Raw genomic sequence first — 27,617 nt, 5'->3', positions numbered from 1 at the left:
GAATACGTAGAAAACAAGGGTTAAAATTAAGTTATTACCATAATTCAATGGAAACCTATAACAAGTAAAATAAAATATACACATTAAATCTAAATGATGTCAATGTTCATTAAACTATGGTTGCATGTAATAAAAATTAAGCAACATGTTAAAGGAATTGTCATTGCATCAAATGAGTGTCTCTGGACCAAAATGATCGCATTTTAATTATTTGGATGCAATTTAAATTAAGTAGCATATTTAACGATTTATCCTTCTATCAAACACGAATATTCCCTGGATCAAACGTCCTATTTTAATTATGTAATTACTTTATATTTATTTCTAACGGGTGCAGCGGAGCGAACGGGTATGGCTAGTTAAATATATTTATATGTAGCTCTATATGAACTAATATAACAGGGTGTCTCAAAAATAGACCGACAAATTAATTGTGGTAGTAGCCACAGAGAATAGAAATATTTCAGTCAAAACTCTAAAGTCCTACATCAAATAGGCTATGTTATTATCATTCTATGAATCTGTTAAAATTTAACCCAGTCCCAATAATAAAAGTGAGAACATTTCTGAAGGGCATAAAGAAGGCAAAAGGTATGTGTTATTTGTAGGAAAGACATTTTCGATGTTTTCTTTCTTTTCGCCCAAATGATTTTCGCTCTTTTAATACGTAAATGTAGGCAAACTCAACCTAACTCAGAGTGATTAGACAGTGTGCATAGAGCTGCTCTCTGATTCCGCGGCAAGTTGAACATTTCGATGCCAGGTAGTAATGAAAAAGAATAAAATTTACAAGAGATGACAATAGAGATTCTCATATATAGTCCATTGTGAGGTTAATTTCCAGCAAGATTGACATTGAAAAATTATTTGTAGAGAAAATGACACAAAAATTTAAAAGATTCAAACTTGCAAAAATAACGACAAATCCGGATGCTTGTATATGTGTGTAAAAACAAAATGTATTTTAGTTAGGTCTACTTAAGTTTTATTTTGTAAAACTCGTCAATATGTAAAAATTTTGAAATTGTGTCAGGATATAACCTATTTCGCATTTATTAATAAATGGGTAGTGTCATTCACAATATAGTAATATTTCTTATTGTTTGTATTATAATGTGAAATAATTGTTGTTAATAATTATTGTATAGCCTAATATTAACTTCACATTACTGTAGTAACTTATTCTATGTACAACGTACACCCCAAATTGAGGGTTTTTCTTACACGCTGCAACACCACAGCACTCGCAAAGTGTAATCTGATAGATATCAATTCGTAACCTTGCCCGTGTCCTTGACATGCCTATAGTAAACAAATGTCCAATACGTCTGATGTACACCAACATACGGCCTAATTACAAGTCATGTTTGTTTTACATCTCAAGAACTATATGAGTCAGAAAATTCGAATCGTTTCCTTTCGTGTTTCTTTTTAATTAAAGAACATTCCATTAAATTTTGTCGTTTTATTACTGAGACAGTGTAATGCAACAACAGACAAACCAGTAAAATCACTTTTTAGAGGCAATGAGGTATTTATTTGAAATCAATTATAAAATGAAAGTATCAGTTTTATTCAAAACTAACTGACTCTGAACATGAAATAAAATAAGTTCAAAAGCAAACAGAACATTTTTACCATTATACGAGTATTAATATAATTATAAATTGTTCAATAAAAAACTATATACTGTTCTATTGTCGTAGAATACAAAATGGAGGAAAGGCAAGTAAGCAAGAACTAAAACTCAATGTTGAAAGTGGAAAGTAAGATACTAAATATTCAGATATATTTTTTTAATAGTTTCAACTATTTGCTTGTAGATGACAACAAAATCTAAATCTTACAAAATTTTTAAGCGATGTGTTGTTGCATAACTCCATTCACATGGTTGTATGTACGAGTATGTATCAGAACGTACTGATTCTTATTTAAATACAAAAAACCCTATTTTAAAGCATCGACGATGAAAATACTTAGTGGCAGTTTTGAGGAAATCCACATTGCACTATTCTTATCTCAGAATTAGAATATAAATATCGTAAATTACTGAAATAGGCTTATGTAAAGTTTAGTCAATATTTCATTATATGCAAGCTTCTTAAGCTCGAAGATAATAATTTTATATTTAAGTATTACTACTGTTGTTATTGTTTGAACGTATATTTTACTTCTGGTAGTGTGGAAGAGAAGGCCTTATGGATTTAATTCTACCAGAATAAATAAATGAATATACAAACAAAATAAATAAAACAAAACTAACGAAAAATGAATCAATGAATATTATTTCAACAAAGTAATATTTGAATTCTTTTTCACTGATTAAGTATGTTCCGTTAACCTATATTTTCTTTCAATTATCAGTATTTTGCTTACAATTATTATTATTATTATTATTATTATTATTATTATTATTACTACTACTACTGTTACTATTATTGTCATTATATTAATCTGTTATTGATAATAAATTTGATTTGTAATTTTATTTAATGATTGTCCATAATAAAACTTTCAAATTTTCAGTTTATATACAGTACATCTCCTTATGTTGTACACAATAGATTATATGCTGTAATCAAATAAAAGCTTAAATAAAAAATAATAAATAAATAACTAGTAAGTAAATAAATAAATAAATACGTTAATAATTAAATAAGCAAACAAGCAAATAAATAAGTAAGCAAGTGAGTAAGTAAATAAGTATTTATATATACAATATATATAAAAAATAAATAAGTAATTAAATTAATATTCATGTATAAATTAATAAAAAATTGTTTATAAATGTACAAATTTATAAATTTGTTCAGCTAAGAAGAATATCGGACAAATTGTATAAGAAAATATTCGTTTTGTTAACAATGCTGACTACAGAATAACATGGAAGACTATAACTAAACTTTTTTGTAATATTACACCACTATCTTGATAATATGTATAAAGAGCAAAATCACTGGATTTGTGTGCATATTATCGATAATTTTTATTTTGTACTGTCAAGAGAATATAAGTTTTCTTAATTAATCGCAATTAAAAAGCAGTTTAAATTCAAGTACTCACAGATATACAACACATTCCTTCTACAAGCGTATACCTGTATAAGAAAACGTGCTTGAAGTTCTCAGACTCTGTGTGTCCTGAAAGGGAATTACCTTCAATCTTAAGGTAGTCCTGACTATGCCGGTTTCTAATCTGAAGAAGGATACAGGGAAAGTCCCGAGATTAATACTGTGTACAAAACATTACATCAATTGAATTTCCAAAGATAATTCCAAAGTGTTTCCGGTATAGTGAATCCAATTTCTAAAATTTCTTCAGATTTGAAAACATTTTAGTAAAATTAATCGGAACTACTAGTGAATCCGGCACGTAATTTGACGCTATCATGGTCGTTAAGTGGTTTTATGAGTAATGTTGCTCAACAGAGCGAATACTACTGACGGAGGAATCGACGATTACGAATAAAGCTCTACTCCTGTGATCTCCGGTACTACCGTAGGTGCTAGGAGTATAAGGAGAGATGTGGAGTTCCGGAGGGAAGCGATAATCGAAGAACGGAATTCTCAAGGACGACAGGCAGGCCGGACGACCAACGAGACTGGCGGTAGTTATCAGTGCTATAAAATGGCATTGAAGCGGGTATCCGAAACATGAATATTCATGGATTCAGTTTAAAATAGTAGAATTGTTTATAGTTTACATTATCGGTATTTTAAATTTTGTTTACTATTATTATTACTGTTATTATGTCTGTTATTTGAGCCGTGCTCGACATCCTGGTTGTATATCTAGTACGTCACTTCACCCGACAGAGTGCTCTCAACGATATGTTATAGATAGCGCTACGATTTCCTTCATTTTCTTATCCAAATTATCCTATTGGCCGGTTGCTTACATCAGACGAAGAGAGAGGGAAAGCGAGATTACTTGGCTACGCGCAGTTATATGTAACATTACTCAGGAGCCGGAGCCCGTATCGACAGCATTACTCAGGCGTCGGAGCTAGTACCGATAACATTACTCAGCAGGCAGGCCGCGTACCGACTTCATTCAGGCAATCGACGTGCACTCAGGAAATAGAGCTCGAACTGTATTCTACACTTGTAACTTAAGTTCATCGTGTTAGATTGTTCGAGAATAGTGTATCATTATATTTCACTTGAGAATATATGGATTATATGAAACCTTGTTTGAAATATATTTTGGGATTCAGTGCGGCAATAAGTTGTATCAGATTTGTTATTATTGGAGTAGGCAAATTTGGATTGTGATATTATTCTCATTTTTTGTTGTTTGTGTTTGAAATATTGTGGTGGATCGTGTATGGAAATCGCTCGCTGATGATACGTCTTGGGTTAAGTAATTGGGATTACGTGAAGTGATGTATTTTTTTAGTATGTTATTTTACGACGCTTTATCAACATCTCTGGTTATTTAGCGTCTGAATGAGATGAAGGTGATAATGCCGGTGAAATGAGTCCGGGGTCCAGCACCGAAAGTTACCCAGCATTTGCTCATATTGGGTTGAGGGAAAACCCCGGAAAAAACCTCAACCAGGTAACTTGCCCCGACCGGGAATCGAACCCGGGCCACCTGGTTTCGCGGCCAGACGCGCTGACCGTTACTCCACAGATGTGGACGAAGTGATGTAATTGTGATATGTGAGGTTGTATTCTATTGGGGGATTACGTGAAGAGATGTAACTTTGATATGTGAGGTAGTATTGAAGTTCCAAAACGGTTTCGGTGATAGCGTAGTGATTACGATCTCTTGGCTTACATCGTAAGAGACGGTGTAATGAACTAGAAAAGTATGGGCCTCGTTATCTAATCTAGTACTTGCTACTCCATATTGGTTATTATTGGTTTCCACGCCGGTATTCAGGAATCGAGTGCATTGTATTTCAGTTGCTATTCAAACAACTATTGGTATTTGAAATTATCGTCGGTTACTTATCATTTGTCGTATCTCTCTCTCTCTCTCTTGGGCATTGTTTGATTGTAAAGTACAGAGATTATTGTTGGTGCTATTTGCACAGTTTATGTCAGACATATGTGGAATTGGTAATTTATATAGTGATCAGTCGTGTGACAGTTTATATTGGGTAAATTCTTTGTGTGATACTGAGCACATGTGTACGTTGAATTTGGTTACTCAGACTTTATGTTATCTGTAACTGAATGGGGCATGTGTTATGAGTTAGTACACTGACTGGGCGTTCATGTTGAGGTTTATATCTAGTTGGCTATATATATATATATGTACACACACACACATATATATATATATATATATATATATATATATATATTGAGAGGATGTTTCAAACTGATTATTGAGAAATGGGTGTATAAGATTGTATTACGACTTGTAAGTATGTTCGCCCAGTGTAGTTAAAGTCTCCACGATTTAGTTATTGGTGTACTGGTTATTCAGATTAATTTGTAATATTTTCATTTACTTAATTTGATACCTACATGTTATTTCATTCATCATTCATGTAATACTGTTATCCATTATTTGTTAATTATATCTGTTATACAAATTCACACTATTTATTTCTAAAAGTCTTCCACTGCGCACATCCAATCATCCAATGTACCATACATCTGGCGAATAACAGCCACTATAAGAAGTAGAGGAGGAGAGGATGTTCGTACACCTCCTCATATTGTTACTTACTTACAAATGGCCTTTAGAGAACCCGGAGGTTCATTGCCGCCCTCAAATAAGCCCGCCATCGGTCTCTATCCTCAGCAAGATTAATCCAGTCCCTATCATCATATGCTACCTCCCTCAAATCTATTTTTATATTATCCTATCATCTACGTCTCGGCCTCCCCAAAAGGTCTTTTTCCCTCAGGTCTCCCAACTAACACTCTATATCCATTTCTGGATTCGCTCATAAGTGCTACACAGACTGCTCAAGTCAAAGGTCTGGATTTAATGTTCCTAATTATGTCAGGTGAAGAATACAATGCGTGGAGTTCTGCGTTGTGTAACTTTCTTCATTCTCTCCGGTTCACACCTGTAGAGTAACGGTTAGCGCGTCTGGCAGCGAAACCAGGTGGCTCGGGTTCGATTCCCAGTTGGGGCAAGTTACCTAGTTCAGGTTTTTTCCGAGGTTTCCTCAACCCAATATAAGCTAATTCAGGGTAGCTTTCGATGCTGGATCCCGGACTCATTTCATAGGCATTATCACCTTCATCTCATTCAGATGCTAAATAATCTAAGATGTTGATAAAACGTCGTAAAATACTAAAATAAAAATAAATCCATTCTCCCATAACTTCATCCCTCTTAGCCACAAATATTTTCTTAAGCACCTTAATTTCCAAAAGTCTTAGCTTCTGTTCCTCTCTCAAAGTGAGAGTCCAAGTTTTACAACCATACAGAACAACCGGTAATGTAACTCTTTTATAATTTGTAACTTTCAGTTTTTTATAGTAGACTGGATGGCAATAGCTTCTCAACAGAATAATAACAGACATTTCTCAGATTTATTCTGCGTTTAATTTCCTCCTGATTATCATTTATATTTGTTACTGTTGCTCCAAGATATTTGACGTTTTCCACCTTTTCAAAGGATATATTTGCTATTTTTTATATTTCTATTTCGTACTATGTTCTAGTCACGAGACATAATCATATACTTTGCCTTTTCGGGATTTACTTCCAAACCTATCTCTTTACTTGCTGCAAGTAAAATTCTCGTGTTTCCCCTAGTAGTTTATGGATTTTCTCCTAACATATTCAAGTCATACGCATAAATAAGCAGCTGATATAACTTGTTCACTTCCAAATCTATCTGTTATTCTGGACTTTCCTAATGGCAACGTTAAAAAGTGAAGGTGACAGTGGATCTCCTTTCTTTAGCCCGCAGTGAATTGGAAAAGCATCGGCCAAAAACTGGCCTATACGAACTCCGCTGTACGTTTCGCTGAAACACATTATAATTAATCGAACTAGTTTGTTATGAATAACAAATTTAATAAGAAAATTATATAAAAATTCTCTCTTAACCGAGTCATATGCCTTTTTGAAATCTATGAATAACTGATGTACTATGCCCTTATACTTACATAGGAGGGAGTGAAAAGCCCCGAAGAAATGTTACCCAGGCAACTCGTCCCAAGAGGGGAATCGAACCCCGGCCCGCTGGGTTCGGGAACGAAGACGCTATAACGAAACCACGGCGGTGGACTTTATTTCTCTTACTTGTTAATTAATTTCTTTCTAATCAAATACATAATGTTATTAGTTAGACCTATATTTGTACATATTTGAAAAATACATTTCTAACAAATGCAGCGGAGTTATTATTTTATTTCTGAAGTATTGAGTGTTTATTTTTCAAACAGTTTTCACAAACTAAAAGCAATATAAAAGTACACAAGAGCATGTTACTTACATGTTACGACGACAGTACGCGGAAGTTGGTCTTACCTGAAATAGAGGGAGAGAAACGTTAGCAAAAAGTTATTGTTCAAGTTAATTTATAACGTCCATTAATACAGTTTATTACCCTCGTTCTGAAAAGTTAGTTAGCTTGTGCGCAAGAACTTGCGTTATAGAACAAAAGTTAAATAAAATGAAACATATACGCAGTGCACATATGATCGCAACTCGCGAGTTATAAGGGGAAAAAATAAGGAAGATAGAGGAAGGAAAATAAAACGAATTAAAAAGGAAGTGACGTGAAAAGAGAGAAAGGGAACAAAAGGTGACGTGAACTTAGAAAATGGGAGGGGAAACAAGATACAAAAATAAAGTGAAACAAGCACACCAGAAACATAGCAATCGTAATAATAATAATAATAATAATAATAATAATAATAATAATAATAATAATAATAACAGCAATAATAATAATAATAATAATAATAATAATAATAATAATAATAATAACAGAAGAAAAAAAGAAAAAAAGGACACTATATTACAAATAGATCTACATCGACACGTAGAATACCTAACTCAGTTTCTGAAATGAATTACGGTTCGTCTCCCTCATGTCAAAACCATGAATATTCATTTTCCCAGAACTAAGAAAATGCAGATTCATGGTTTTGGCACAGTCTAGTATATACAATCACGAAGCTCAATATGTAGTAAATATGCATCCATGGATAGTTGATAACCACTAGGATCGCTAATATCGCCTCATTACAGACAACGCGAAATAGTACCGACACAGTCTATTGTTGCTAGCACCCTCACAACTCAAGCTTCCTGACTATATGCTAGACTGTGGTTTTGGCATGAGGAGGAGTTGTGTTGCTTTGAATGAGATATTTTCGTTTCGGTTAACAAATGGAGAGTACTGATCTCTGATAACAAAAGTAATTAACGGAAAATTGTAAAATTGTACATTATGTTTCATTTAACGAGCGCTACAGAAAACAAAATGAAACGAACGAGTAACGAATACAACTTTCATATTAAGCGAATCCTATTACAAATTACTAGAAATTAATTTTCCTTCTTCTTTTTCACTTCATGGAGGGCATGCATTATGTCTGTTCTGTCTCACAGAAATTAATTAGTTGTTAAATTATCCCTTAAAGTGCTTCAATTAAAACTTACCTGTGACTGAGCAAATATTCACTTACACGATATATAAACATAGTCTTCTTCTTTTTCTTCATCTTCTCCTTTCTTTCATGTATTAGGCCTGGTGGTCTGTTACGGTCTCACTCCATTGTGTCAGTGGACGGCCCAAAGATCTATTTCCTAATATAGGAGTTTATTACTGGTCGTAGTATTCTTGTAGGCAGAATTCTGAGTACATGATATCCTCATTTCTGTCTGTAATTTCGAAATTTCTCTAAAATAGGGTCAATTTTAATCCTTCCAAAATATCTAAATATTTTTCTTATAAGGAAACCGTTCCAAATCGTGTACCTGAAATTTAATGAGAATACATACTTAAGCTAATTTTCGTTCGTTAAGAATGTGGTGATAGTCATTCGTTTCACGTTTTCCTCGTTCACGAAATATAAAGATTATAACATCGATGCTACTTATGCCATTTCTTGCGCGCATTCGGATCCTCATAGTTCCCCGACGCCGTATCACTGCTCCCGCATTAATGCTCTAGTCCATTTTCTTTTTCTTTTAACCCACATTAATACAGTACTCTTGCTGAAATACAAATTCAATTTGAATTTCAAATATGTATTAAGTTTGTAACTCACCTTAAATATAAAGCGGAATTCGAAATGAAGTGGTCGGAACAAAGAGCCATTGAACAGTACTAACATTTTATACATTGCAAATCAAGATTTTCAGGTATAACTCCCTGTAAAGTTGATTTGAATAATTTCGAGGGAAAAATTGTTCCGGAGCCGGGTATCGAACCCGGGACCTTTGGTTTAACGTACCAACGCTCTACCACTGAGCTACTCGCGAACTCTAACCGACACCGATCCAATTTTTCCCTCTATATCCACAGACCTCAAAGTGGGCTGACAACCGTCAAGCGACCAACTTCGAGTGCACACTAACTCCGTGCGACTTAAATTGTGGTTTTCTGTTAACGAACAGTGACGTGTATTATGCAAATCAAGATTTTCAGGTATAACTCCCTGTAAAGTTGATTTGAATAATTTCGAGGGAAAAATTGTTCCGGAGCCGGGTATCGAACCCGGGACCTTTGGTTTAACGTACCAACGCTCTACCACTGAGCTACTCGGGAACTCTAACCGACACCGATCCACAGAGCGTTGGTACGTTAAACCAAAGGTCCCGGGTTCGATATCCGGCTCCGGAACAATTTTTCCCCGAAATTATTCATTTTATACATTGTATTTTTGTTGTATTGCAGCACACATTTTAAAACGAGAAATGGCGTATTATTCTTTCTTTTGTGGCAGTTTTGCGGTCTCATGTCATGTAGTCTAATTTAGAGATATTAAACTTTTCCGGAAACTTCATAGATTTACCAGTAATTTTCCTGAAGATGCAATGAAAGAAGTTGTGAAACTTTGGTCAATTTATATTCTGTAATATGCTGCGTTTCCACACTTTTCTGTAACACACACTGTTTCCAACATACAACATTGTTGCAAGAACATTATCAAACTTTCTCACATGTTTCTTAGTCACGCTTACATTAGCATGTCTTTGAGGTCAAGTAAATGAAACTGTTGATAGACAACAGAATAGAATGTCATTATGAAGCCCCTATCGTGTAATGTGTCTACAATGCTTTCACAGATAATTTTATATATGAAATATTCTTCTAGCCTTCGAATTACAATTTTATATTGCCTAAAAAATACACATACGAGTTTTGCAAAAATCTTGTGGTTTTGGATGGATTATTTGTGTTTTAATTATCTTACCATGTAAAGTAATATTTACTCCTTCAAAAGTAAATATTGTGTCATATATCTGAACACTCCAGGAATCCAGAAGTGAATGGATTATTTATGAAAGGGCCTAAATCATTATTTTGTGAAAATAAATTTGTAATGTAATAACTGCTCTTTGGGCGTAGATACATCGATTTAGATATGAAGAGACTAAGTTTCACACTCTAAATGCTTTGTAGAATATATGATACAATTTTTATTTCAGCCTTAATTTAAAAAATTTCGGCTTATTAGCAGTTTTTCTTTAATTGCTAACAATTTAGTATTCAAGACTTAGACTCTTTCATAAATAACCCATTCAAGTAGTAGTATGCCTTTCTTAACATCCGGTAGAAATACGTCTCTTAACCATCTTCTCACGTGATTTTTTGTCAGTTTACCGGAACTACTTTGATTGACATGTTGTTTCATTTTAGGTCCAAATTACTCTTTCGGTTCTTGAAAGCATAGTGTGTACATTCGTGTTCCTAGACTTTCAGCTGTATACCTATGGATTGTGACGGTGAACAAATGAGTGAATGATGCTAAGGATTACACTATTACTTTATTAATGCGAGTTAAGAGAAAACAAATTGACCAGAGCATTAATGCGAGAGCTATGAGGATCCGAATGCGCACAAGAAGCGGTATAAGTAGCACCGATTTTCAAGTCAGTATATTTTGTAAACGAGGAAAAAGCAAAACGAGCGACTATCACCACGTTTTTTAATTGACGATAATAATTCGCTTAAATATGTATTTTCATTAAATTCAAACTACATGACCTGGGACTGCTCCCTTGTTAGAGAGGGTTTCCAGTAAAATCGCACTTTCGTAAACCTGTTGGATTATCCGAGTGTTTTAGGTGACAATACTTCAATCAAGCACGAGCTGACTACTATAACTACTGGTTACTATAATATTTTTTGTAAGTGAAACTGAACTATTGAATAAATATTCTAGTACTCATATCACTTATCGGAATTACAATGTCAATTAAATTCAGAGCTGAAGGCTGTCAAATGTTTCCTGATATTTAATTTTTCAGACGCCATCAGTAACTCGTTGGATTTTAATTAGAAAATAAATCAAATCAGGTCATCCATAAATCTCAGGCATAATATACTAACTCTGACAGGTCTATATTGAATTTTTCAGCTGATTTATATTTTTTTCTGATAAGTATAGTAAGACATTATGTTTATTTCCAATTATAAACTTTACGTTTGTATATAATAATAATAATAATAATAATAATAATAATAATAATAATAATAATAATAATAATAATAATAATAATAATAATAATTTAATGGTTGAGTTGTTTGGACTTTTACCATTGCTAATTTTCAAAAATTGTAGTACAATGTTTCGAAGAGTGGATCTCTCTTCGTCGTCAGATGAAAAGCTACTGTGGGGATCGTTACAAACAGCTAGCCTGTCTGACTGATGTTTGTAGCTGTTTGTAACGATCCCCACAGTAGGTTTTCACCTGACGACGAAGAGAGATCCACTCTTCGAAAAGTTGTGCTACAGTTTTTTAAAATTAGCAATGGAAAAAATCCATTAAACTATTCACCGTTGCTCTCTCCCCCTTCATTCAGATCAATAATAATAATAATAATAATAATAATAATAATAATAATAATAATAATAATAACAACGACGCTTATGGAAGTCTGCCAAATCACTGATAAATATTCTTTCGACAGCCCTAATGCTTCATCTATTATGCGGCAGTCTCAACATCCGTTCAATTCCCACACAGCACAAGAAATATTATTTTACACATATGCTGATGCATAGCGTCAGCTTGGAAGTGTATCAGCTTGAAATTCGACGAATGTTACATTGAGCATATTCCAGTTTTGGTGGTTCTTTGTACACAACGCAAATCAGTTGCTCATGCATCCCGGGAAATAAATACAGTAAGAAGTTCTAAATCGTTAGAAACAATTCATATCACGATTCTCTCACTCCTTCAAGGAAATAAATATTTTGTCCGAATATTTCTCGCTGGAACTGACTCTGAATGCTGATGATTTCTAAGAAGTATTGCATATTTAAGAAAAACATAGCCAAAATATTTCTTCGCCACTATTACGTAATTTATATTAAAACAATTGGTGGGATTATAATCAACGTCCTTTCTACGAAACGTCAAGATACTTTCGATTTCAGTCAACCTCTCGCTAAATACGAATTATCCAACCACTGTTTAAGCCTAACCGCCATCAGAGAACGATCAGTTAAATCGTGGTAGGTGAGATTTCACAGAACGCTATGAGGAACAGTGAAAAATTAGCATTATTTTTATGAAATGTTGTAATTAATTAAATATGATAAATAAAACACTATTCTGAACGTTATATAAAATGTATGTAGCCTACAGTCTTAGAAAAAAGTTTTGTCGCGCAGATACATTATAAGTCTCAGAAAGGAGACAATGCGCGTGATCAGAGGACGAGCGACCTGATTCACAAGAGAACGACTAGTTGAGGTAATGAAATTAGTTTTGTTTCGTTATATATCTGATCTTGCGCACTTCCTCCTTTCTGTGTGACAAAACTTCTTTCTAAGACTATAAATGAATTATGTAACTAAACATTGAGGTTTATACTAGCCTAAAATGTGTGTGCTGTTGACTTTTCCTTGTCATTTATTGTTCTTAAAATTGTATAAGTGTGATTAATGTTGTTCTCGGGCTTTTGCAAAAAGCACTGCAAAATGCTAACTGCAACAAACAATAACATATTATACAGTGCAATACGTTTTACAATTTAGTTGCCAACTTGAATCCCATAAATTTGACTACCTTTCTCACTACAGATATCAGACATATCACTTTTACTAAATAACAGTTCATTTCTAATAAAAATATAAGCACCTACTTCTTGGAAGATTTGGCCACACAAATTACATCCTAATACGTAGCCTTATAACTAAAGCTGTAGGCTAATGTTTCCTTCTGTTTCACATGATGTTCAGTTGTACACAATATGTCTGGTTTATGATTTTGAGATGCTAAAGCATCGATTTATTAAATTCTGAATCTCCTAATATTTAAAGCAGAAAACTAGACTTGATATCAGATGAATGAATGAATGAATTAATTAATCACATCTCTATCTATTTGCACTTTTTGACATCACTCCTAACTTTTTCACATTTCAACTTTATTTTAGGACTTAATTTTCTTTTCTCTCGATTTATTTCCCCTCCATACCATTTCCTTAAAGTGTTAGGACAGCTTACATCAGTAACATTTTGGAAATATTCAACTTTTTTTTTCCTCCATTACTGTATCTTGTACAATAATGAAAATTAGTCTGTGTAGAACACTGTCCTTCTGCTATATGAAAATAATATTTTTATGGTTAAAAAGATGGTGGCAGTTCACTGTGCAGTGATTAAGCTTTTCCATCATAACTCAAAAACTATCCAACATTCTGTGATGAACATTTGTGTGTATTTATGCATGTCATATCTACAATATGATACAAAATCACTTCTCTACCTTTGATAGATATAGTCTGATAAAAAATAAATTCATTTAAAAATGATCAAATATCAGTATTTTCTTCTAACACAAAATGAAAAATTATTATTTATTAAGGAATGTAGTTGAAAGAACATGGTATTGTAAACATGAGATAATAAAATAAAAGAGAGAGAACATGAAAAGTTAACAAGTTTATAAGTTATGAGGGAAACGCTTCATCACTGCACAGTGAACTGCACCATTTTGAATTTTGAAAAAAAAATATATATCGTAAGAATATCTTTTTCATATAGCGGAAGGACAGTGTTTTACAGATATTAATTTTCATTATTGTACAAGATACAGTAATGGAGGAAAAAAAGTTGAACATTTCCAAAACTTTACTGCTGCAAACTGTACCTAACCCCTTAAGACTTACTGAATTTTTCCCTACTTAATATCTAATATAAAAATATTTCCGGTTATAAAATTCGTATAAAAATTAAAATAAATTTATACTTACTTACTTACTTACTGGGTTTAAGGAACCCGGAGGTTCATTGCCGCCCTCACATAAGCCCGCCATTGGTCCCTATCCTGAGCAAGATCAATCCAGTCTCTACTATCATATCCCACAAAGCCATTTTAATATTATCTTCCAATCCACGTCTCGGCCTCCCCAAAGGTCTTTTCCCTCCGACCTCCCAACTAACACTCTATATGCATTTCTGGATTCGCCCATACGTGCTACATGCCCTGCCCATCTCAAACGTCTGGATTTAATGTTCCTAATTATGTCAGATGAAGAATCTAATGCGTGCAGCTCTGCGTTGTGTAACTTTCTCCATTCTCCTGTAACTTCACCCCTCTTAGCCCCAAATATTTTCCTAAGCACCTTATTCTCAAACATCCTTAACCTATGTTCCTCTCTCAAAGTGAGAGTCAAAGTTTTACAACCATACAGAATAACCGGTAATATAACTGTTTTATAAATTCTAACTTTCAGATTTTTTGACAGAAGACTAGATGACAAAAGCTTCTCAAGCGAATAATAACAGACATTTCCCATATTTATTCTGCGTTTAATTTCTTCCCGAGTGTCATTTATATTTGTTACTGTTGCTCCAAGATATTCGAATTTTTCCACCTCTTCGAAGGATAAATCTCCAATTTCTATAGTTCCTTTTCGTACAATATTCTGGTCACGAGACATAATCATATACTTTGCTTTTCGGGATTTACTTCCAACCCTATCTCTTTACTTGCTTCAAGTAGAATTTCCGCGTTTTCCTAATCGTTTGTGGATTTTCTCCTAACATATTCACGTCATCCTCATAGACAAGAAGCTGATGTAACCCGTTCAATTTCAAACCCTGTCTGTTATCCTGAACTTTCCTAATGGCATATTCTAGAGCGAAGTAATTTTAAATAAATTTATAGTAATTAAAAATGGTAAAAACTATTTGTTGAAGCACTAAATTGTTGGATATATGTATACTTCGCTTACATTCGTCACAAATAAGGAAGCGGAAGTGACTTGGAGCGCCTGGAGAGAGGTCCTTTTTCCGCATGGAGCCTGCGTAGAAGGAAATTTGTATGGTGAATATTGTAGTAGTTGCTCCTCATTCGCTACGTTTCCAGGTGACAGTTTGGTGCGTCGCAGTGTTAAAGATCGCACGGTGTAGAGATACAAATAATAAAATTAGGAAGTTGTTATATTAAGGTCTGCACCATAAGCAGTTTGTGTGTGTAGCAGAAATACTATATTTGTGAATAACTCTACATATATTTTTGAAAATAGGCTGTGGAATGATATTTACTTAAGTCACCATTTTACTTCAGGTTTTATCTCAACTTCTGCATGTAAAAAACGACATTGCAGGCGATATTCCTATTGGCTCAGTAAAAACTATAAATAAATATCGGAACATGAGAATATCAATAGTGTGAGTTTGTTTTCTCATTTGTAAATGATGAGAGACTTACGCTCGCAGGGAATGACTAAAGTTTAGACTACTTCGACTATATTAGAAAACAAAATGTTAAGCCACTTAAACCCAGTCACTACACCCCGAATTTATTTTTTATAAGTTCAGTTGAAATTTTAGTTTATCTCCTTCGCATTGCAAGAGTAATATTAATGCTATATGCAACGTTTATTTTAGTCTACGAAACATATTCGGAGATAATGAGATGGTGATTTGGTACAGGAGATTTTGGAGTCAAATTTCCAAAAGACACAAATATATATATATAGACAGAAATCTTCACACACAATCTTTATGGCCAAAGAAATCTCATGCCAATCTGCTGGGAGTTGCAAATCGGCCCTTTTGGTACAAAAGTAGGAGAGTTATAACTAGGATAGAACTAGATATCTTCTTCTAATAACATTTGTTTGCTTTCTATCTTGTTTGTTTGTCATCTTCTATACTGTAGTGATTTTACTATAAGAAGTCTATGACAATGTCTACATCCACAATTAATATATGTGTATATGTTTCACAACAAAGAAAACATTACAGTTTTATTGAGTTAAAATTGGAAAAGTTTTAATGATAGAAGTCCTTTTATTTCATTCTTTCGCTTCATCATATCGATTACATTTATAACATTTGAAGTCTGTATAAAAGTTGGCTCATTGCACATATTTATATTGTTAAATTATTTACTGCTAAGATGAGAAGAAACTGTAACTTGGGCACTATTTCCTGACATATTTCTTGTAAGAACAGGACGGAAGCAACACCAGTATTGTTTGAACAACTTTCTGAATTTTCCACTAACGACAAAGAGAGCCACAGGATTAAAACAAGCGTTAGAAAACAAGAAATATTTGGAGAATATAAGAGTCAGTGCCACGACATCATCCTTTTTATCTGCTACTGTGAAGAACACAATGACATTCCACAGTTCGTATGGATAATAACAAATCACAAACAATACTGAGAGTATAATCAAAACTTTAGCACTTCTGTTCCTCATTTGTTCTTGAATACTGTGTTGCATTTCTCCAGGAATGAGTCTAATACTTTTCTTCAAACGGAAGGCAGTCAAGCAGCTGAAAAGGAACATGAGGGGAGCCAAGACTAAGCAGTATATCACAAAATGCAGCAAGAGCATCAGATTTGCTTGAGATCCATCTGGATTTGAGGAACATAAATGAGAGTAAACTTCCCATACAAGCACAGAAGGCAACGCTACTGAGAGTGCAAGAACGTATATGATGAGCACGGATGTGCAAAGACACAGTGTAGAGTTGTTATATCTTTGGAAACGAGGCACTGTGATGCAGAAACGTTGGATGTTCAGTCCCAACAAGGAGAAGGCGTCAGCAGCTCTGAAGAACTGCCGTATTGCGAGGTAACATCTGCAGTTTATGACCTTTATATCATTTTGGGTCTTGTAGAAAGAAGGAAAATGGAGAGGACCGCTGATACTCAAATTTAGAACATCGCAGATAGAGAGATTCAAGATCATGACGTTAGCCGTAGTGCGTAACTCTTTGTGGCGTGCAAACATGCAAAGCAAGGTTCCATTCAACCCAAGTCCAACCAAAATATATAATGAGTACATAAATTTGTCTACATAAGTTTCAAACACTTGTAATACTACAGACTTCTTTCTTGCGCCTTCTTGATTACTTCTGGAAGGTAATGGACGTGTCACATCTTGAGAGATTGTCTGTCTGGTGTTGCTTGAGGAACTATGTGACGTTTCCTGAATGTGTTCCATATTTTGTCCTCCATGAGGGAAAGGCGGTGTACACTGAACTATTCTGCATGATGCAACAGTTACAAATATCTGTGAAATAGCAACGTTTATTATTAGAATATTAGAAGAAACTGAAGAAAATTGCCAATGATATAATATTATACATATATTTATATAGGTTATTGTGCAAATAAAGGTAATCCTAAACAACTGCGTAAATGAATTTGCCAAGACTTGAAAACATTTAAAATCCTACTTGATTTCAGTAAAAACTGGTAAAATATATCCTTTTACAGGACAATGGCTACAATGGTTATAAAGGAAGTTCAGAAGTAATACTTGATTATGAAGTCACAGTCAAGTAAATTATTTTTTTATTAAAACACTAATATGCAAATGACTGATAAACCATAAATAACATTACAAAATCAATGTCATGAAGATGAGGCATGCACATAGGTGGGCAACTCGTGCTCTCAAAGTGTCAACACAACCTCAGTGCAGGTAGAATGGACTCTGTACTAGCTGTAGTGCCTATATGGGGTTCTTGCAAGACGCAAGTTCGTTCGCATTTGCAGTAAGTGGCGGCTCGTTTTAAGTGAAAAACAATATAATCCCCAGATCATTTCCCTTTAGTGATGAGTCGAAAGAGAAAGATTTTTTATTAAGAAGAGAGGTAAAGTTTGGATTATGTTCTATTACACTTTCTTACGCATGAAATTTTATGTTACAAATAAACACAGTGAAGGTTTAGTAAATAAATACTGACTAGATCTGCTTTAGAACAGCTAAAGGTAAAAATGGGATATCAATAAGGTGAGACTGAGACTGATATCAAATATCGTTAGCACGTTGTGCGTGCGAGTTACAGAATTGCACGATATATGATCGACTAGCTAAGAGCATTTATGGATAAATTTTAAATGTGGCAGTATGATGTAGAACATAGACAACTTCACTTTCTTTGACAATAAACTATCTTGAGGAGTGATAAGAAAATCTTCTTATCAAATATAAGAACCCACTTCAAGACCTACAGCAGAATTCACTGGTAAGTTTAGAAAAACAGTGACAATTGACAAGGAATCGAGATTTTTCTGAAATCCTTTTGGCTTATAGCCGATAGAAGATCCTGAAAGTTTATAGCTTGAATTGATAAATCTACAGAACAGCGCATCATTGACATTCCAGTGAAATCAGGAATCGAACTGTTCGTAATGTTGCCTAAGTCAGAATTAGAAATATGCTGTTTGCTTCCATATATACTGTATGTTCTTGAGGCAGAGTTTAATGTAAAAAAGAAGTGTAAGAGCTCTCAATGTGCAGAAAGAACTCAGAAGTGAGTTTATTTCATTTTCCGTGACTACTTGAGAAAAAAAAACTACTTCCTTGAATTTGTGATTGTTTGCGAATACAGATTATTACCTTTCTGAGAACAGAGGAATACTCTTTAATGTATAAACACTTGTAAATTCTCGTGTTCTATGTTTAAAATAACACATATAATAAGATATATTAAGAAATAGTGTAATAATAAATGTGTTGCAGCTATATTTGTTGTATTTTGAAAAGGTTGTATTCAGTTTGTTTTAGTAATAAACTAATTTACAAAGCCAGGAAATAATATAATTTTGTTAAGTGTGTTTAGGTACATTGTTTAAAATTATAATTAATGCATCATGCGTCATTCTGAAATTCAAATCATGGAGTAGATATCACGACCACCTACATGAGTCGCCACAACATACCTTGGCAGTGAGCTGCTTTGCAACAAAACTACAAACAACTTGTAACTGCTGCGGCTGGCTCCGTCTGTCTTTCTCTCTTTCAAAGTTGTTGTTTTTTTTTAACACTTTGTGAGCACGAGATGCCCATCCAAGCGGCATACTTATCAATATGAGTTTCACACTTATACAACAAAATTTGGTTATTTTTTCATATTGCAACTGATGTTTTGGATTTCAGTTACTTTCCTTGAAATATCAGTTACAAGACATACAGACGAAATAAAGTTGCTGTGCATCCAAACAAAGATTTAAACTGTCACTTACTGCATTTCGCACAAAAGACATTTTTCAATCCGAAAAATTACATATCGAGTTTCAGTTAACGATTACGCGGTTAAAGTTTATTTATGTAATTATATTTACAAACAATAATGATATAGCTCTTCATACATCGCAATGGCTTTATTATTACTTTGCTATTTGTGAATATCAGCATCTAATGTTGGAAGGAATTAGATGCATTTCCACTCATATTTGCGATAGCATTCTAGTTATGTAACTTATGGCGCAACGAACATTTCAAACACAGTAATCTATAAACAAACCCCATTGGGATATGTCTTCATTTCCAAATAACTCTGAAAAAAGGTAATTCCTTATTATCCCTTCCAGTCCACCGGTCTTCCATGATGAAAAACGAATTTTTGGAGTATATCGTCGTTGTTCCTGCAATAACTCCTATTTCTAAAATATAAAACTTTTCAGTAGAAAAAAAAACACATTTATTCATCCTATGGGAACCGTACATAGGAGACTGTGAATTCTTACATTTTAGAAACAAAGAAATATAATTACATATAGGAGATTTTATTATTTGCTGTATCACTATTTAAGTTATTTAGTAGAGCAAAAATCTGAAAATCGATAAATATGTCACACAGGAGTTATTGCAGGAACAACGACGATATTATGAAATTTAAATTCTATAAATTAATTCTCCCCTTTCTCTTAAACTCCACATTTCTCCTTGTGTGCTGTAAGTCCTTTTTTCCCCTACTCTTGTAGGTTACTTCCTAAAATAAATTTCTGTACAATCTTCAAGAGTTCCCAGTTGAATAGATATCAAGTTTTAGAAGTAGGCCTAAATATAGTTTCTATTTTGTTTTATTTCAGTAACGAGTAGGGTACATTAAATTTGTACAACCATGACTGAGATTAATTTTTGCCTTCAACTTCTCGAAAGGAGGTAAACTATACTAAGTCCTAACTTATATGACAGATTATAATTTCATTTGTCATTTTATGTGACGTAATTGTAATTTTAAAAAGTTCGACCTATTTCCGAGAGAATATCCACCTTCATTATTTTCTGATATGTTGCGAGTAAAAGTCAGAATAGAAGAAGAAATGTCAGAAGGAAGTAGATTAGGGAGAGGAGTACGACAAGGACGTTCTTTATTACTATTTAGAGGATTTAGTGAAGAACTGTTTTGAGAATATACATGGGAGGGATGATAGTAGGAGAAAGAAGAATAAAATGTATCAGATTTGCTAATGGTATGAAGTTGTTAGGTCCCGCGCCGTGGCGTCGTGGTCTAAGGCATCCTGCCTAGGACTAGCGTTACGGAATGCGCGCTGGTTCGAGTCCTCATGGGGGAAGAAATTTTCTCATGAAATTTCGGCCAGTGTATGGGATCGGTGCCCACCCAGCATCGTGATGCATTTGGAGAGCTACGATAGGTAGCGAGATACGGTTGGAATGTCAGCTATAACAGCTGGGGGTATCATCGTGCTAACCACACGATACCTCCATTCTGGTTGGATGATCGTCCACCTCTGCTTCGGCATGTGGGCATGAGGCCAGCTGCCGGCTGGTCGGTCTAGGCCCTTCATGGGCTGTAGTGCCACGGATTATTATTATTATTATTATTATTATTATTATTATTAATATTATTATTATTATTATTAAGTTGTTAGAAGAAAAGCCGATATTAAGGGAAATGCAATTGCAGCTAAATGACAGCTGTAAGTATTATGGAAAGAAGATAAATGCAAACAAAACGAAGACAATGGTCATCGGAAGAAAATTAAAGAAGACAAACGTGCGAATTCGAAATGAGGCAGTAAAACAGTGGACACCTTCAAATACTTGGTGTGTACTATAAGCAGAAACATGAGCTGCAGCCAGGAAGTCAAAAGAAGGCTAGCAATGGAAAAGGGAGCTCTTATTAGAAAAAAGGAGAGTTTTCTGCTGATTTCTGAAGAAAGAACTAAGAAAGGAATTAGTGAAGTGTTTTGTGTGGAATGTGGTATTTTATGTAGAAGAAACATGGACGAATTTAAGAGAACCTACTAGAAGCATTTTAAATGTGGATATGAAAAAAAAATGGATTGTCTGAAACAGACAGAAATAATAAGATATGATACTGTGCTGGAAAGAGTGGATGTAGGAATGTTGAAATTGGTCAGGAAGACGAAGACAAATGAACTGGGTCATTGGATAAAAAAACTGTCTACTGAAGGATGCAATAGAAAGAATAGTGGACGGGAGAAATGTTGGAGGGCAGAAAGAGATATCAAATTATAGACAAAATTTATATATATATATATATATATATATGGATCGCATGCAGAGATTAAGAGGAAGGCGGAATATAGAAAAGATTGAGAATGTTGGGTTTATTCATGCCTCTAATCATGAATTAGATGAAATTATAATTAATATACCTCTTATTAGAGTCATTAACAAAAGGATTTTTTGTTCCAGGTCGAATTATATTTCTAATTGTTTCAATACATACTCTATAAGTGGTATTAAAATTGGGGGAGTTCCTTGTCCCTTGTAAAATACTTGACCTTGAGCAGAAAACAATGAATGAAATACGTGTGCTGTGCGATTTTTACGGCCGCCATGCTTTAAATGGTCCTATAAATGCAGTACGATTTTCAAAATATTTTCCAATAAATTGAATTATTAGGCTACTATTTCAACTATCTTAGAACTAAGTGGAGTTAGTCTCTTCGACCGTAAGCTTCCTGATGGGCTAACTTTAGTCCCATGGAGTAAAGGAAAATCTGTCTTATGGGATGCTACTCGTGTTGATAACCTAGTCATTTCCCACCTGCCACACAATTCCAAACTTTTAAAAGGCCAGCTGCGGAATTAGCGTCCGCAATAAATGGAATAAATATAAACATGATATCCAATCCTATATTGTCGTTGTTTTAGAAGTTGAAACTGTGGGAAATTGGTGCCAGGAGGACAAAACCAGTATATCAGATATTGGCAGTAAAATAAAGTTTTTTACTGGAGACTCATTTTCTATCGAATTCCTGCTGCAGCATAGGAATTGCCATTCAACGCGGTAACGCTGATAGTGTGATGCTACGTTTCCTAACACCACTCGCCTGGACCAAAATTGTTTATTGTGTATGACATCATTCCCTACATAATATGTATACAACGTATTACTTTTAAACATGATAACTATATTTAGTATATCTTTCGAGATGTAGGCCTCTATTAGATATTATATTTTTTGTTAAAGTTAAGTTAAAGTTATGTTTTATTTAACGACGCTCGAAACTGCAGAGGTTATATCAGCGTCGCCGGATGTCCCGGAATTTTGTCCCTCAGAAGTTCTTTTACATGCCAGTAAATCTACTGACATGAGCCTGTCGCATTTAAGTACACTTAAATGCAATCGACCTGGCCCGGGATCGAACCCGCAAACTTGGGCATAGAAGGCCAGCGCTATACCAACTCGCCAACCAGGCCGACTATATTTTTGTTGTAGGCCTATAATTATTATTATTATTATTATTATTATTATTATTATTATTATTATTATTATTATTATTTTGTTCTTTGTTTTTTTTTTTTGCGAACTCTAGATATTTGCAGATTTATCCTTTTAAAATGTTGCACCATAGCGTCACGTAGATTTTCATTGTTGTAGATATGGTTCGTATAACGAATTAGCCTGAAATAACGTAATAAGGACCAACAAATGTTTATCAAAATTGTTTTATGTTAAGTGCATGATTCCCGATTGATTATCTTACAGACAGATAGACAGATAGAAAGGTAGGTAGATAGATAGGTGGATGGACAGACAGACAGTCGGGACAGGACAGGACAGACAGACAGACGGACGGACGGACGGGCGGGCATACAGACAGACAGACAGACAGACAGACAGACAGACAGACAGACAGATAGATGAACAAGCAGAAAGACATATAAATATGTAAATAAATAAATAAATAAATAAATAAATAAATAAATAACACATAAATAAATAAATATTAAGAAAACTCAATCGAGTACTGTAGGAGAAATAGTTATGCATAGATATACAGACAACACGGGGAAAACGACGTTTTCGATATTACGCGTGCTCAAAACGCATTTTCCCTTCGAAAACCCCTGAATAGATTTTTTTTTTTGCAATATCAGAATACTTCCCATATATAATTCGAATAACAAGGAAGCAAAAGACAATTACACACGTATAAAAATAATTTATAAAGACAAATTTGGAAGGTAATATAAAATAAATCACAGTCCAATTTTATTGTACCGGTATCGTTGTGACAATTATTGTTTTTCCTGTCTACATTTGTCATGCGAAACTAACGCATTTCAGTGGTCACGTACACATTCAATACATGCTTATAATTTCTTAAATATAAAAAGCTATTATAAAAGTGGAAATTATATATAAATGTCGGATTTACGTTACGTTTTCATTTCACGGACAGTTTATTTTTAAACGTAGTTTTACTCTCGCTCATGCATTCTGACCTTTCTGTTGTACCACAGCGAAAAAGGAAACGCGCTCAAACGTTTTACTTCGTGATTACAAAATAATTACGGTCATATGCCGTAGAATGATAGCATGTGTTTAAGAAAATAGGAACGTATATTTACGAAATATTGCACAACTAACTACAACATGATTATTTATCCATTTATTTATTTTAATTTATTTATTTGACGTTAGTCATTATTTAGGTACACATTCTTTCCGACTTTAGAATTATTGGTAGCTTTCAATATTTATCTAGTCCAAATATTTATAATGATACCTCTAATTCTAATCATGAACATAACAAGAAATAAATTCTTGTGTAGGTATATGAATACAAATGAATCGATTTTTTCAGAAAAGGCTGAAGTCCATCTTTTTATGAAAACGAGTTAAGATCGGTTTCATAACAGCTGAAGATAGATACATCGATGACCCAGAAAGTAAACTCAGTCCAGCCTTTCTAACGTGTGAAATTCTACTCTATTTTCCCCGTTGAGTGCAGAAAGGTCTGCAGTCCAGGACTGGGATACCTTTCTGCAAACAAATGTTGGCAAACATATATACCTGCGGTGTAATATTAAGAACCAATCATTTTTTAGGCTTAATATTATGTTTCCTTGTTGATATTTTTGTTATTTAACTTTCAATTTTATTCTAGTAACTGATCAGTATACAAGTGCAACATGGCATCTAGTCGTCATAGCAACGAAGAAGAAGCAGTGAATAATCGTAAAAGAGACATCTATAAACCATCTGAATATAGAAGAAATAACATAAAAGTTGCTAAGTCAAAGGAGCTAGAACATACGAATTATGCAGATAAAACAGTGCCTGGTAAAACCGCTGGTGAGTCATGTAATTGTCGATTGAACTGTTTTAAAAATGTTTTAAAAGATTATGTCAAAAATAGGTTTAATGCTAAAGAACATACTTGAATATACTTCTCATTACATATTTCATGTACTTTTACTAACATAATTAATCGACTAACCAGTTAAAACTGTTAATATCTGTTGACTGCAGAAAAGACTTAAATCCAACACTTTTAAAAATTAATAATACACGAACTACACGTGAAATTCGTTTTATTTAATGTTTAATTAGTGATCATATATATTTTAAATAAATAACAACTAAGTTATTTTAATGTAACCCAGAAAATCCTAACACTTTTCTTTTCCAGTTTCCTCAAAAGTAAATTTTCTGGACTTAAGTCCTTTCTGCACTCGTCTATTCAAATATGTTCACACACTAACAGAATAGTTTAAAGACAAGTGTATTTTCATTTTGAAGTTATGGTGTGTAAAATAATATTTCATCATGATGAAATAACTTAAAACAGTAATAAATGAAATAAAATAAAAAAAAATTTCAAAATGTTGTGCGAGTGTAAGATTAATGTTTTTCCTATCGAGAATGATTTCCTGTGATGCCTGTTGTTGTCTTCAGCCATGGTGAGAGCACGGCAATAGGGTACGCTATTTTTAAACGTTTAAAGTTGTTTGATAACCCTGAGAAGAGTTGGTTCAAACTAGATCAAAGTGACATCCGGAAATAAGTAGTAGGCTAATAGTTGAAGACGATGATGATGATAATGTAACCTATTTTAACATGACACCATTATGCCCTATAATTATACATGGAAAATTCTTAAAATAATTATTACTTACAAGGACGCTATAACTGAAGTGTGCAGTACACATGAAGACAGCATGTAGCACATTCAAGCTCACGGAAGTTCAAGAGACAATGAAGGAATTTCCTTAACAAGATTATTCTTGCGGTTAGTAAATGTTATGCGTCATGAAGATAAACATGTAAAGCAATACTACTAGATAAAACAAAAGCCTAAGATACAGTATATGTTTATGAAAGTTAAAGTATGGCCAGAAAACAGCACGGAAGAAGTGATTTCAAGGTTCATCTCCATATAATAAATTTATTGCGGGGTATGTCGAGCTCAATTGATGAAACAATCAAGGCTTAAATAAAGAGGAATTAACTGGAATTTAAATCGAGCAACTAGCGTATATATTTAACACTTACGAGTCCGGATCCCGTCTGGAAGATAATATGATATATATTTTCCTCTTACAAAGGCACTTATTGTCTGGAGGACAGCCCATACTGATACATTTGAAATTTTATCAAAGATAAATTGACCACTGGCCTTCCCAAAGCATACAAACTTTTTAGTTCATAAAGAATTCGAAATTGTTTTTGCAATTCAGAGTGAAGAGAGGTTTCATTAATTCTTTTTTAGCCAATGAAAATAAATATTTATTTTATAAATACTTTTGGCCTTAATTATAATTTAGGCAAAGGAAAATCTTTGGAAATCTCGAAGTTTATTATAGAAGACAGACTTCTTCTCAATATTTTGAGATAAAGTCCCCAGTGAAATATGAAATTCTACTGTTTCGTGTAGGTTAAAAGTACATATTGTATTGAATTGAATTTGTATTGAATATTGCAGATAAAGAATGAACTATTCAGGAGTATCATTTCTTTAATTAGATAGTATTGTGAAGCTAAAAATGTGTTGCGAATTGTTGTAAATATACAAAACTGTGATACGTAACTTGGTTTTGTTTAATGTGTTAAGCCATAAAGATTGAAAATAAAAACATTAATATATTGATATATGTAACAACAAGAACTTTTCTAGATATATTCTAATTTTAATCGCAACTTGAAGTCATATTCCGTGGAATTCAAACTTTTTGTTAACTTCAGTTCTATTTACATTTTTTCGAAATGTATTGCCTGTGATTATTGTATCAATTCTGTAAAATAATAACTTCTATACAATTATTAAAACAGGAATTCCCTCTGACTTTTAAGTAAATGTGCCACATGTCTAATATTCTATAAGAGCAACGTAAAATTGGAAATGACAACTCACCAGCCATAACTGCACGCGAAGCGGATCTACTGCTGAGTAATACGCGAGTATATCTACACTAAAGGTGTTGGCATGAAACAAGTTGCGATAGGAATTCCCATTCATTAGATAAAATTGTGAAATATACAAGCAGTACAGCTGTGTACTCAAGGCTAGCAACATCGGTTTTCTGTAGCTCGGGAAGAAAGTCTCACAACGGAACCTTTTTTACCCCTCATATCAAAACCCCTTCTGAAATTTAATGCAATCGTTGGTAATGCAAAAGTAAAGTAGCATACAAAATATTTGCGACCGACGCAGCACATAACATGGAAAAATATTAATGTTATTGATGTTGCTTGCGTATTATAGTAAGTTTGCGGCAGCACAGGCGAGCTCCCAGCGCGCTCTTTCCTTCCCCCTACAGCTGACCTATGTCGCCCAGTGCACAACAGACCTTCTGCAGGAGTTCCCATGGGAGGTGTTTCAACATGCACCCTACAGCCCAGACCGCGTTCTCAGTGATTACCACCTTTTTTTGCACATCAAAAAATTCCTGTTCGGTCAACATCTTCACAGTGAGAGAGATGTGTAGATGGCTGTCACACACTGGTTCCGATCCCAGGCGGAGACTTCTAC

General features: G+C 33.8%; 2 protein-coding genes across 3 annotated transcripts in view; both read right to left on the bottom strand.

Moving 5' to 3' along the window:
* LOC138700043 (neuropeptide CCHamide-1 receptor-like) overlaps positions 1-9,271 on the bottom strand; it is a 172,226-nt gene extending 162,955 nt beyond the window's left edge. The window contains exons 1-3 of one of the 2 annotated variants that reach the window (XM_069826336.1): positions 8,616-9,271; positions 7,415-7,449; positions 7,086-7,182 (exon numbers count right to left, since the gene is read on the bottom strand). In XM_069826336.1, coding sequence (XP_069682437.1) covers positions 7,086-7,182; positions 7,415-7,449; positions 8,616-8,651 — 168 coding nt within the window. In that variant the 5' untranslated portion in view covers positions 8,652-9,271. Of the gene's footprint in view, positions 1-7,085; positions 7,183-7,414; positions 7,803-8,615 lie in introns of those variants that run through there. The other variant, XR_011332153.1, reaches the window with a different exon arrangement.
* Positions 9,272-16,105: 6,834 nt separating this feature from the next.
* Positions 16,106-27,053, bottom strand: LOC138700038 (neuropeptide CCHamide-2 receptor-like). Its single transcript, XM_069826333.1, has 2 exons — positions 27,000-27,053; positions 16,106-17,643 (listed from the first exon to the last, which is right to left on the bottom strand). Exon 2 carries the CDS (start codon positions 17,572-17,574, stop codon positions 16,504-16,506), a length of 1,071 nt encoding a protein of 356 aa, XP_069682434.1. The 5' UTR covers positions 17,575-17,643; positions 27,000-27,053; the 3' UTR covers positions 16,106-16,503.
* Between the last annotated feature and the right edge of the window lie 564 nt (positions 27,054-27,617).

This window comes from Periplaneta americana, chromosome 5 (assembly GCF_040183065.1).
Source record: "Periplaneta americana isolate PAMFEO1 chromosome 5, P.americana_PAMFEO1_priV1, whole genome shotgun sequence".
NCBI classification, from domain to species: domain Eukaryota; kingdom Metazoa; phylum Arthropoda; class Insecta; order Blattodea; family Blattidae; genus Periplaneta; species Periplaneta americana.
Note: the sequence above shows the minus strand (reverse complement) of the source record. Positions and strands in the feature narration are given on the sequence as shown.